Raw genomic sequence first — 12,609 nt, forward strand, 5'->3', positions numbered from 1 at the left:
TGTCTGGGTATCCTCGACATCTTAGCCTCATCTTAGCATTTACAACACTGTATTGCAAGCCTGTTTACTGTCCTTATCTCTCACTAGACTCTTGTGGGGAGATACTCTGAACATCCATGCTCAGTTTAATACAAAGCCTGACTCATAGTGGATACTTGGTATATGCATTAAGCAAATGAAAATAAAAGACATGGCAGTGCCAATAGTCTGTAATCCAGAATTTATCTATGATGTTTAGGCCAGGGCCATGAAAACATGGGAGCCCGGCATGGCCTTGGCAAAATGCAAAGTAGTCAAGTCAGTCTTTGCTCCCAGACTTAGGGTCCTATACTGGTATTCCTCCATACTTCTGAGCTTCCATTTTCCTCTCATCTTCTACTTCTCTCTCTAGTTCTACTGAACATCTTCTAGGTCTGGGCCTATTTGACCCTTACAGGTAAAAAAGGAAATGATAATGGGTTACCTAGGGATAGTCAACTAATCTATTACTACGTATAGGGAAAAAACCATAATGCTTTAAGTAAAAACTACATGAAACTACACATTTCTAGAAAGCTCCTAAAAAATTAATGTCAAGAATTTATGATAAGGCAAGAAGTAGGAAGCAAGTGGGACTTTCAGTACCTTTGTAACATAGTAAGTAGGTGTTTGCCTTCTTTGGTCCGTGGTTTCAGCAAGAACTTTTTGATAATTATCCCAGCATTGATACTTAAAAACATTTTCCAGTAATGATCTTGGTGTAATGTTGACTGACTTAAGATCATTCATTCCCTAAGGCAGGCCAAACATTTGTTTTACAGATTTTTCTTTTTAGAAGAAATTTTATGGTGTTAAGTATAATAATTCCAACAGTAATTTTTTTCCTATATAGTGAAGTTTATTCATTCATTCAACAAACATTTGGGTTCTTCCCATGTATGCACCAAATACTGTGTTAAGCATCTGGTCATCAACAGTGAGCGAAACAGATTTAAACCCTATCCTACCAGATCCTATAGTCCGGTAGGGGAGACAGACTACAAATATAAAATATTCTTCTCCAAATGTTAGGACTGAAACCAATAGATTGTTAACATAGAGGGTAAAGTCGTGGTAGAGGACCCAGTCAAGGTGATCAGGGACAACTTCCCTGAGGTGACATTTGAGCCAAGACTTGAAGGATGAGAAAACAGCCAGGCCTCAGAAATGGGGTCACGTTCACGTAAGTCAGTTAAAAATAAACCCCAATCTCTCCAGCAGCTAGGTTGGACGTGTGGGCCAAGAAGCCTCGCTGCCAGCACTAAATATGGCGGGCGAGGGGCGGCGCGCCCGCGTCCTGATTGGCCGGCCGGGGAGCTGCGTCACGAGGCGGCCGCGGAGCATCCGGGCTCCTGGCGGCGGCGCTGCGGCTGCTCGTGGGAGACGCCGCGCGCGGGGCGAGCGGGCGGCCGAGCGGACGGCTGCGGGGCGCTCGCGGGCGGCCGGTGGGCCCAGCGCCGCGCGTCCGGAGCATGGCGGGCTCCCTGCCTCCCTGCGTGGTGGACTGTGGCACCGGGTAAGAGCCGCTCGGCGCCCACCCCCGCTCCTCGGCGGCCCCGCTCCCGGCCCCTGGCGTCCCGCCCTCACCTGGAGGTCGAGCTGCGCCCGCCGCTCGGGGTCTCAGCCCCCCGACCACCTACCTGGGCAGGTGGGGGCACCGGCACCCGCTTCCCTCCAAGCTTTGCTCTGGCGTTGTAAAACCCCCCTCTCCTCTCCAGGAAGGGCCACAAGAAGGAAAGAATGGAGAGGGAGGGACGTGGTGCCCGGTACGAGCGTGCCCGGCTTCTCCTCGCGCCGCCTCACGTGGCTGGGCGGGGGTCCCCTGGCCCCTCAGCCCCTCTCCGTCCCGCCGCTGGGTTGGGTCCCCGGTCCGAAATCCCGGAGCCGGCGGCACTTCACCTTGTGGGGATGCCGGCTTGTGAGGCACAGATCACTGCAGCTCTCTTAACGTCACCTACCGAGGTCCTCGCCAACGGTGTCCCTGCCTTCTCAGGTTCTTAGAACTGGCCCTCATTCTGTGCCCTCGTGTGCGTGCCATTTCTCCTGGCTCATGATGCTTTGCCACCTGCTTGTGGAGATATTTGCATGGATCTGCCTACTGGACACCTTTTTTCTTTTTTTTCTTCACTGCCCACTCTGCGCTTTTCCAATATGAAATGGCACACTGGGGGGGGGGGCAAGCTCTTGATTTACTTTGCATAGATTCTGGCCTTTTCGCTTAAAAATGTGTTTAAAAAGACTCCATTTTGAAAAACGGTCTAAATTTGGGAAAGCCCGTTTGTGGTATTGTGTATAGGTTTTTTTACTTTTTGGGTGTGATCGCTTCTTTCGATGCTAAAGGTATTCAAGAGGGACCTTAGGAAATGTCCTGCAATGTCAGTGTTCCAAGCTTCGCTGGTTTAGCTGATTTTAGAAAGGTGATTGCTGAATCCCATCTAGCTGGTAGTGTGGGAATACAGGTTTGCCTGCTTGCATCATGGATATAGTGCTTAATAAAATAGCCTGGAAGTAAATTTAGTCTCTTAAAAGATTTTTCAAGAAAGAATTGTAATCATTTCTGCCACAAAATATTCCATGGCACGTTCACCTTACCCTTGGTTCTTTTCTGTGGAAAAATGCTCTTGGTTTGGTTTCCTTGACAACCTTGTGGGGGTGTCTTTAATTCGCTACAGTCCATCTCCTACTTATAGTTCTTTTCTTTTGCTGCTGAAGGGACCACTTGTGGTTATAGGCTGGAAAAAATCTGCCTCTTACCTGGTGTTAATTCTTCTTTTTGAAATACACAGTTGTATCCGAAGTTTTGTAGCTTTTTATCTTAGAAGTAGTTTTTCTACCCAAAACACAAGCCAAAATCAGTACAGGTACAACTCCCCTCCCCAATTATTGGCTTCCTTACTGAGCCCCTCTATCCCCACAATCTCATTGTTCATTTCACCCAATGCCCCCTCAGGTCTGGTTGTGTCAAGAGTGAAAGCAACATATCAAAGTATTTTCATTTCTGCATTTGCATGTCAGATTTTTGCTATCTACTTTTGGTTCTGCAAAAGTATTGAAATGTAAAGCATCTTTTGGTAGTAGCAATAAAACAATGCTCATAGAATTTGCCATGCCTTTATATTAGTAAGCTGGGGAACTTACTCATCATTCTTGCTATAAATATCTAAAATGTCGTGCTCAGTTTTGACCTTTTCAGGTAAGTGATTGATGTAACTTTGCTCACTTGGAGATTAAACTTCAGTAAATCATGAAAGTCGTGCTTTGGGCTTTGGTGTCAAGACTTAGAAACAGTGGTAGGGAATCTTGCCAGTGGTATGTCATGTGGACATACTCTGTTGTGGAAACTACTGTGGTTGTCGTGAATTCCCAGTGTCCAGTGTATGACCAGAAGGAGCAGCCTGAAAGAGCCTGAATTTATGTACTTTAGCACATTAGTAGTTCTTATATTTCCCAGAGAGCTAAAATGGTTTTTGGATTGAGTTTTGCTTCAAAATAGGACAACAAATGGTAAAATGCAGATAAAAATAACCAGGACTAAGGAAAAGAATGGACCTAGGAAGTCACCCTGATCTTTAGACCAGTGGTTGCTGAAGTTGAGCCTCACGTTTGACCTTAGTTTTCCTGTTTGACGTCATAGGAGTCATTGTTAGTTATGTAATTAATTCCTGTTTTCAGGAAGGAAGAGAAATACTTGTTTCTTCGGTTTTAAAAAGCCTTTTTAAATACTAAATTCTAAAAGAAACATTTATGTTGAGCTATACATAGTGGGCACTAGTTGGGGGTGTAGAGGGCACTAATAATGTAGTAGACAATGTGCTAAACTTTTTTATAGCAAATAAATTTCATACCAGTAGCCTCAGATCCTCTGATAAACACGGAGGCAAATTGAGCACAAGTGCGCTGGGGACCAGGATAGTGTGGACAAAGGAATCTGCTGGATCCAAAAATAAAGCTTCATCTATTTAAAGGAATGACTAGGCTGCATAGTTTTCACAGAATATTTCACAAATCTAGTCTCACTTCTCTTAGCCAAACTTTTCAAATGAAGATTTTGATATTTTAAAACTTATTTTGAAAGAATTTCAAATCTGAAAGCTGTAAGAGAAAAAATATTGGCCAAGCACAGTGGCTCAGACCTATAATCCCAGCATTTTGGGTGGCTGAGGTGGGAGGACCGCTTGAGCTCAGGAGTTTGAGACCAGCCTGGGCAATGTAGTGAGACCTCATCTCTACAAAAAATAGAAAAATTAGCATGACTACAGTACGTGCCTGTAGTCCCAGCTATTTGGGAGGCTGAGGCAGGAGGATTGCTTGAGCCCAGGAGTTGGGGGTTGCAGTAAGCTATGATGACACCACTGTACCCCAGCTTGGGTGACAGAATGAGACCACCATGTATGAGAAAACAAACTATTATGTATTCTTCTAGTTTCACCAACTGTTAACATTTGCTTTATCATTCTCTGTATATCTATACATGTTATTATTACTTTATTGTTTGAGAATAAGTTGCAGACATCATACCCCTTTACACCAAAATACTTCATTGTATACTTCCTGAAAACAAAGACCTTCTCATATAAACCAATTATGAAAATCAGAAAATTTAACATTTCTTTATTTATTTTAGAGACATGGTCTTACTTTGTCTCTCAGGCTAGAGTATATTAGTGTGATCACAGCTCACTGCAGCTGTGACCTCCTGAGCTCAAGTGATCCTCCTGGCTCAGCCTCCCAAATAGCTGGGACTGCAGGCACTTACCACCATGCCTAATTTTTAAAATATATTTCTTGTAGTGATGGGGTCTTGCCTTGTTGCCCAGGCTAGTGTTGAACTTCTGGGCTCAAGCAATCCCCCTGCCTTGGCCTCCCGAAGGGCTAGAATTATGGGTATGAGCCACTGTACCCAGCCCAGAAAATTTAACATTTATATATAGTATCCTATATGCCATATAAATACATGTGAACAGTCTGATTTATGTCTTTTATGGAATCTCACCTCCTCTCTCATCCAGCACCATGCATTGCATTTGGTGGTCATGATGCCTTTTAAGTCTCATTTAATCTACAGCAGTTCCTTAGCTTTTTTCTTGTCTTTCAAGATGTTGGCTTTTAACAGCTATTTGTTACCTGATGTTTTCCTACGATAGATACAGTTTATGCATATTTGTCAGGACTACCACAGAAGTGATGTTGATCCTTCTTAGTGCATCCCATGAAAAAGCTTAAGATAGGGATTTGCATTTTTTTTTTTTTTAAGAGACCGGGTCTCACTTTGTCACCCAGGCTGAGTGCAGTAGTGTGGTCATATGTCTCTGCAGCCTTGAATTCCTGGGCTCAAGGGATCCTTCTGCCTCAGCCTCTCAAGTAGCTAGGACTACAGGTGCATGCTATCAAGCCTGGCTAATTTTTATTTCTAAATTTTTTTTTTTGTAAAGATGGGGTCTCACTGTGTTGATCAGGCTAGTCTCAAACTCCAGGCCTCAAGTGATCCTTCTACCTTGGCCTCCTTAAGTGCTGGGATTACAGGTGTGAGCCACCATTCTCTGCCTTGCCTTATTCTTTTTTTTTTTTTTTTTTTTTTTTTTTTTGAGACAGAGTCTCACTTTGTTGCCCAGGCTAGAGTGAGTGCCGTGGCGTCAGCCTAGCTCACAGCAACCTCAAACTCCTGGGCTCGAGTGATCCTTCTGCCTCAGCCTCCCGGGTAGCTGGGACTACAGGCATGCGCCACCATGCCCGGCTAATTTTTTTATATATATATCAGTTGGCCAATTAATTTCTTTCTATTTGTAGTAGAGACGGGGTCTCGCTCTTGCTCAGGCTGGTTTTGAACTCCTGACCTTGAGCAATCCGCCCGCCTCGGCCTCCCAAGAGCTAGGATTACAGGCGTGAGCCACAGCGCCCGGCCGCCTTATTCTTGATGATGATCATTTGGATAGGGTGGTGTCTGCTAGGTTTCTTCTCTGTTCAGTTACTGTTTTTCCTTGTGTAATTAATAAGTCGTTTGTGGGGAGATATATTATGTTCTTCTTTAAATTTTCACCCATTAGTTTTAGTATCCATTGGTGATTCTTGCCTGAATTAGTTACTATAGTGATGGCTATAAAATGGTGATTTTTAAACTCTAGTGTGGTCTCCACTTATTAGCAGTTTTACTCTAAGGAAGAGCTTTTCCATAGGCCACATTTATTTTTCTTCTGTATGGAGTGTTTTATTGTAAGGGTTGTAATCCATTTTGTCATGCTTATTATATTCAGTGGATTATTATCTATTAATATTATTGACATTGTTTGTTTTGATGCTTTACTTATCCCAGATTTCGCCACCTAAAACTTTCAAGCTCGCTTCCGTGTTCTTTAGACATATCTCCATCATTTTTTGGGCATTCTGCTATTATCAGAAGATAATGCCTTGTGCATGTATCTTTTTTTTTTTTCCTGGAGTATCACTGGGATAGATTTCCTAGAAATGGGATTTCTGGGTCAAAGGGCAAATGCATATGTAATTTTGGTATATGGTATGAAATTCCACTCTTGGACTAGTGTGCATTCGCACCAGTATTGTGTGAGAATACTTATGTTTTACAGACTCATCAGAGTATATTGTATATTGTCAAATCTTCTGATTTTTACAACCTAGAAGATAAGAAATTGTATCTTACTGTCTTAGTTTGCTTTGTGTTTCTATAGCAGAATACCATACCCTGGATAATTTATGAAGAAGAGAAGTTTATTTGGCTTGTGGTTCTGGATGCTGGGAAGTCTAAGAGCAGGGTGCCAGCGTCTGGGGAGGGCCTCAGTGCTGTGTTATCCCATGGTGCAAGGTGGAAGGCAAGAGAGGGCGAGATTGAGAGGAAGAGAGAGATCAGCTTGCTGTGATAACAGCTTACTCTCTGTAAACAAACCCACTCCCATGATAATGTTAATCTGTTCCTCAGAGTGGATTAGTTATTGAGTGAATAATTCATTCCTTAAGAGAGTGGCTCCTCTTAATGGTCCACTTCTAAATGGCAATTAAATTTCAAGATGAGTTTTGGAGGGGACATTCAAACCATAGCATTCAATGTAGTTTTAATTGGATTTCTTACTATGTGAGAAGATAAGCATCTATCCATGTGGTTGAGAGTCCTTTGTATTTCTTTTTTTCTGTCTCTTCATTTCCCTAACCCATTTTTCTTTTCTTTTCTTTTTTTTTGAGACAAAGTCTCACTCTGTTGCCCAGGCTAGAGTGCCGTGGCATCAGCCTAGCTCACAGCAACCTCAAACTCCTGAGCTCAAGCAATCCTGCTGCCTCAACCTACCAAGTAGCTGGGACTACAGGCATGTGCCACCATGCCCGGCTAATTTTTTCTATATAGATTTTTAGTTGTCTGGCTACTTTCTTTCTATTTTTAGTAGAGATGGGGGTCTCCCTCTTGCTCAGGCTAGTCTTGAACTCCTGACCTCGAGCAGTCTTGCCTCAGCCTCCCAGAGTGCTAGGATTATAGGCGTGAGTCACTGTACCTGGCCCCCTAACCTATTTTTCTTTGGACGTTTGGTCTTCTACTTCATTCATTCATTCGTTTATTTATTTAGACAGAGTCTCACTCTGTTGCCCAGGCTAGAGGGCCGTGATGTCAGCCTAGTCACAGCAACCTCAAACTCCTGGGCTCAAGTGATCTTCCTGCCTCAGCCTCCTGAGTAGCTGGGACTATGGGCATGTGCCACCATGCCCGGCTAATTTTTTCTATATATTTTTAGTTGTCCAACTAATTCTTTCTATTTTTAGTAGAGACAGGGTCTCGCTCTTGCTCAGGCTGGTCTTGAACTCCTGAGCTCAAATGATCCGCCCTCCTCAGCCTCCCAGAGTGCTAGGATTATAGGGGTGTGCCGCTGCGCCAGCCTGCTTCCTTATTTTTAGATGCTCTTCATATAGTAGGGTATGTCGAGTTCCATAGACCACTCCCCAGGTTCAGTGATTGTTAGGAGGACTCTAAGGACTACAATGAAAAGGTCCAAAACAAAAACACGTGGGAGGTGTCTGGAAGAAAGTAGGTGCAAACTTCCAGAGTCCTCTCTCAGTGCAATCATGCAGCCGATTCCTCCAGTGCTGTTCACTGGAGAAGCTTGTCAGAGACTCAGAGTCCAAGGTTTTCATTGGGGGGGTGGTCATGCAGGCACCCTCTGCAGAGGATGTACCAGAATTCCAGAGTCCCATAAGGAAGGCAAGGCTTTGGTGTAAACTGCATTGTTTGCACAGTTTAGGCACACTCTTGTCATTTAGAGAATGGTGGGAACCCAAATTCCCAGATGCCAGCCAAAGGTCAAGACTGCAAGCAGGCCTTTCTAGGGAAAGCAGACTTGGGCCTGTTAATGCTTTTCTTCACGTAAAGATATTAACCCCTAATGATACGTTGCAATTATATTTTCCCTATTTATCATTTGTCTTTTACCATGCAAAAAAAATTTTTTTAAAGCAATTAGGTTTATTAATTTTTTCCTTATTTCTGGATTTGGAGTCATAGTTAGCTCTTTCATTCCTAGATTACATAGTATTTTTTTTTTAACTGGTTTCATTTTTTCATTTAAATTTCTAATACAGTTGGAATTTATCTTGGGATATATGGTATGAAGAATGGACCCAGTTGGATCCATTTTTTTTTGCTTTTGGCTGTCCTGTTTATCTCAATATCATTTATGGAAAAAACTGAATAATTGGAGATGCTGCCTTTATTTTGTATTAAATTTGTCTGTTTGATTGTGTTTATTTCTGGGTTTTGTATTGTGTTAGTCTGTTGGTCTATTCATAACCACAGCACTACAGTCTTAATTAGTGAGGCTATTTGAAATGATTTAGTATCTGATGGTGCCGGCCTCCCCTGCCTATCCCATTCTTCCTTTTTAGGGCTTTCCCATATATTCTTGCTTGTTCTTCCTCCAAATGAACTTTATATCAGCTTCTCTGTTTCCAGGGGAAAAAGCCTGATGGCATTTTTTATTGGGATTATATAGTAAATTTATAAGTTTATTTAACGAGCGTCATTGTCTTTACATCTTCCCATCAAAGAATATATGGTGTGTCTTTTCATTAGTTCAAGTCTGTTCTGTGTCTTAGGAATATTGTGGTGTTTCTTCTGGTAGATTTCTTTTTTTTTTGGAGACAGGGTCTTGCTCTGTGACCCTGGATAGAGTACAGTGGTGTCATCATAGCTCACTGTAACCTCAAATTCCTGGGCTCCTGTGATCCTCCTGTATCAGACTCCCCTAGTAGCTGGGACTACAGGTTCACGCCTGCACTAGGCTAATTTTTCTTTTTCTTTCTTTGTTTTTTTTTGAGACAAAAATCTTTCTCTGTTGCCCTGGGTAGAGAGAGTGCTATGGCATCAGCCTAGCTCACAACAACCTCAAACTCCTAGGCTCAAGAGATCCTCCTGCTTCAGCCTCCCAGAGTATATAAAGGCTATTAGTTTTTGAGTGTTAATTTTATAACTTGCTGCTTTACAAAATGTTCATATTATTTATATGAATTTTTCCCTTGATCTTTAGGGTTTTCCAGATATAAAAACTTGTCATTGACAAATGTCCTTTCCATTTTTATGGACACTAATTGCTTTTTTTTTTTTTTTTTTTTTTGAGACAGAGTCTCACTTTGTTGCACAGGCTAGAGTGAGTGCCGTGGCGTCAGCCTAGCTCACAGCAACCTCAAACTCCTGGGCTCAAGCAATCCTTCTGCCTCAGCCTCCCAAGTAGCTGGGACTACAGGCATGCGCCACCATGCCCGGCTAATTTTATATATATATATATATTAGTTGGCCAATTAATTTCTTTCTATTTATAGTAGAGACGGGGTCTTGCTCTTGCTCAGGCTGGTTTCGAACTCCTGACCTCTAGCAATCCGCCCGCCTCGGCCTCCCAGAGTGCTAGGATTACAGGCTTGAGCCACCGCGCCCGGCCACTAATTGCTTTTTAATTGACGCATTGCAGGGGCTAATGCCTTCAAAACAATGTTAAATAGGAGTGGAGTTAGTGGACATTGTTCTTTTATTCTTGACTTTAGTGTAGTAGTTCTGGTGTTTCTAAAACAAGATGCTGGCTTTTTGGGCTGCTGTTTGTGTATATCCATACACACATATAAATGTATATGTATACATATGAATATATATCATGTTAAGTAACTGTTAATTCATATTTTCTTGAAATATTTATAGCATAAATGGATGTTGAATGTTGCCAGATATCTTTATCATAAATGAAGCATGTAGTTTTCTTTCTTAGCCAGTTAATTATTAATATATTAATGGATTTTCTGATGTTGAACCACTTTTGCATTCTGGATTAATCCCCACTTAATCGTGATGTATTAATTTTGATGTGCAGGTGGATTCTGTTTGTTAATATTTTATTTAGACTTTTACATCAGTATAAGTGGGACCAATTTATAGTTTTGTGTTTTGGTGCAATCTTTGTCAGGTTTTGGGGTCAGTGTTACATTCTCTTCATAAAACAAATTAAGAAGAAGTTTTCATTTTTTTTTTGTTCCCTGGAATAATTTAAGTAGTATTAAGACTATCTGAATTTAAAGTCTTGGTAGTGAAACTGGGCTTAGTGCTGTCTTGTGTGTGGAGTTCTACTCTTCCTTTCTTCTATGTCTATTTAGATTGTCCTCGGTGGAATCCATTCTGGTGCATTTCATTTGTCTAAAAAATGTCCACGTCATCTAGATTTTTCAAATGTATATATATAGTAGCCTATTGATTTTTAAAAATCTGTTTTTATGGTTATTTTTCTTGTCACTTAGATTTGTATGTTGTCTTTCCACTCCTTTTCCCTTATGGTTTAGCTAGTGGCTTATCTATTTTGTGGATCTGTTTTCAAAGTACAAGCTTTGGGTTTTTTTTTTTTTTTTTGAGACAGAGTCTCGCTTTCTTGCCTAGGCTAGAGTGAGTGCCGTGGCGTCAGCCTAGCTCACAGCAACCTCAAACTCCTGGGCTCAAGCGATCCTCCTGCCTCAGCCTCCCGAGTAGCTGGGACTACAGGCATGCGCCACCATGCCCTGCTAATTTTTATATATATATATATTAGTTGGCCAATTAATTTCTTTCTATTTTTATGGTAGAGACGGGGTCTCGCTCAGGCTGGTTTTGAACTCCTGACCTTGAGCAATCCGCCCGCCTCGGCCTCCCAGAGTGCTAGGATTACAGGCGTGAGCCACCGCGCCCGGCCAAGCTTTGGGGTTTATTAGTTTTATTATTTTATGGTTTTTTGACTCTTTTTTTTCTGTTTTTATCATTATTAATTTCTTCTGCTTTCCTTTGTTTTCTTGTTTTTGTTTTGAGTGAGGGATATATTAATAAATTCATTTTTATTTCTTTCCTTTATGTTGAAAAGGTATTTAATATTACAACAGTTTGGCTGATATGTCTTTAGCTGTATTTATCCCTTAGATTTAGATATATTTTTGTTATTTATTTATTTATTTATTTTTCTTGAGACAGAGTCTCACTTTGTTAACCAGGCTAGAGTGAGTGCCATGGTGTCAGCCTAGCTCACAGCAACCTCAAACTCCTGGGCTCAAGCAATCCTCCTGCCTTAGCCTCCCAAGTGTCTGGGAGTACAGGCATGTGCCACCATGCCCGGCTAATTTTTTTTCTATATATATATTACTTGCCCAATTAATTTCTTTCTATTTATAGTAGAGACAGGGTCTTGCTCTTGCTCAGGCTGGTTTCGAACTCCTGACCTCCAGCAATCCGCCTGCCTCGGCCTCCCAGAGTGCTAGGATTAAAGGCGTGAGCCACCGTGCCCAGCCTATTTTTGTTATTTTTAAGAAATTTCTGTTTCTTGTTTTGAATTTCCCTCCTGACTCAATTTTTTTTTTTTTTTTTTTTTTTTGAGACAGAGTCTCACTTTGTTGCCCAGGCTAGAGTGAGTGCCGTGGAGTCAGCCTAGCTCACAGCAACCTCAATCTCCGGGGCTCAGCCATCCTACTGCCTCAGCCTCCCGAGTAGCTGGGACTACAGGCATGCGCCGCCATGCCCGGCTAATTTTTTGTATATATATTTTTAGTTGGTCAATTAATTTATTTCTATTTTTGGTAGAGACGGGGTCTCGCTCAGGCTGGTTTCGAACTCCTGACCTTGAGCAATCCGCCCGCCTCGGCCTCCCAAAGTGCTAGGATTACAGGCGTGAGCCACCACGCCCTGCCTGTGAATTCTTTATGTTCTTGGAAAGAAGGTATAATCTCTATTCGTGAGTTCAGAGTTGAACATATGTCTGTCTATATTAACTATCATATTGATGTTATTTAGGTTTTCCAATTTTTTTTTTTGTCTACTTAATCTGTCTTGGACTGAGAATGGTGTGTTAAGGTCTCCTATTATTAGTGTTTTTCTTATTTCTCCTTGGGTTTCCTGTAGTTTCTGCTTTATGAAAGTTGTTGCTACCTTATTGGGTACCTGCATATAAATAACTTGTATCCTCTCTTGAGGTGTTGCTTTAGCATTGTCAAGGAGTCTTCTTTTAGTGTTTTCTCCCTAAATTCTGCTTTGTCAGATATCAAGATGTGTGATCTCTGCTTGCTTCTCCTTTTGTTTGCCTGCTATGTATCTATTTGTCCATT

General features: G+C 41.9%; 1 protein-coding gene across 4 annotated transcripts in view; it reads left to right on the top strand.

Annotated features, from left to right (window-relative positions):
- Positions 1–1,350: 1,350 nt before the first annotated feature.
- Positions 1,351–12,609, top strand: part of ACTR3B (actin related protein 3B) — an 80,394-nt gene continuing 69,135 nt past the window's right edge. Inside the window, exon 1 of one of the 4 annotated variants that reach the window (XM_012786241.2) lies at positions 1,351–1,534. Coding sequence is in view for 2 of the 4 variants with exons in the window: in XM_012786238.2 (XP_012641692.1) it covers positions 1,491–1,534 (44 nt within the window). In the remaining 2 variants the exon portion in view is untranslated. The remainder of the gene's footprint in view (positions 1,535–12,609) is intronic. The other 3 variants (XM_012786238.2, XM_076006750.1, XM_076006751.1) reach the window with 3 other exon arrangements.

The sequence above is a fragment of the Microcebus murinus genome, chromosome 9 (genome assembly GCF_040939455.1).
Source record: "Microcebus murinus isolate Inina chromosome 9, M.murinus_Inina_mat1.0, whole genome shotgun sequence".
NCBI lineage: Eukaryota > Metazoa > Chordata > Mammalia > Primates > Cheirogaleidae > Microcebus > Microcebus murinus.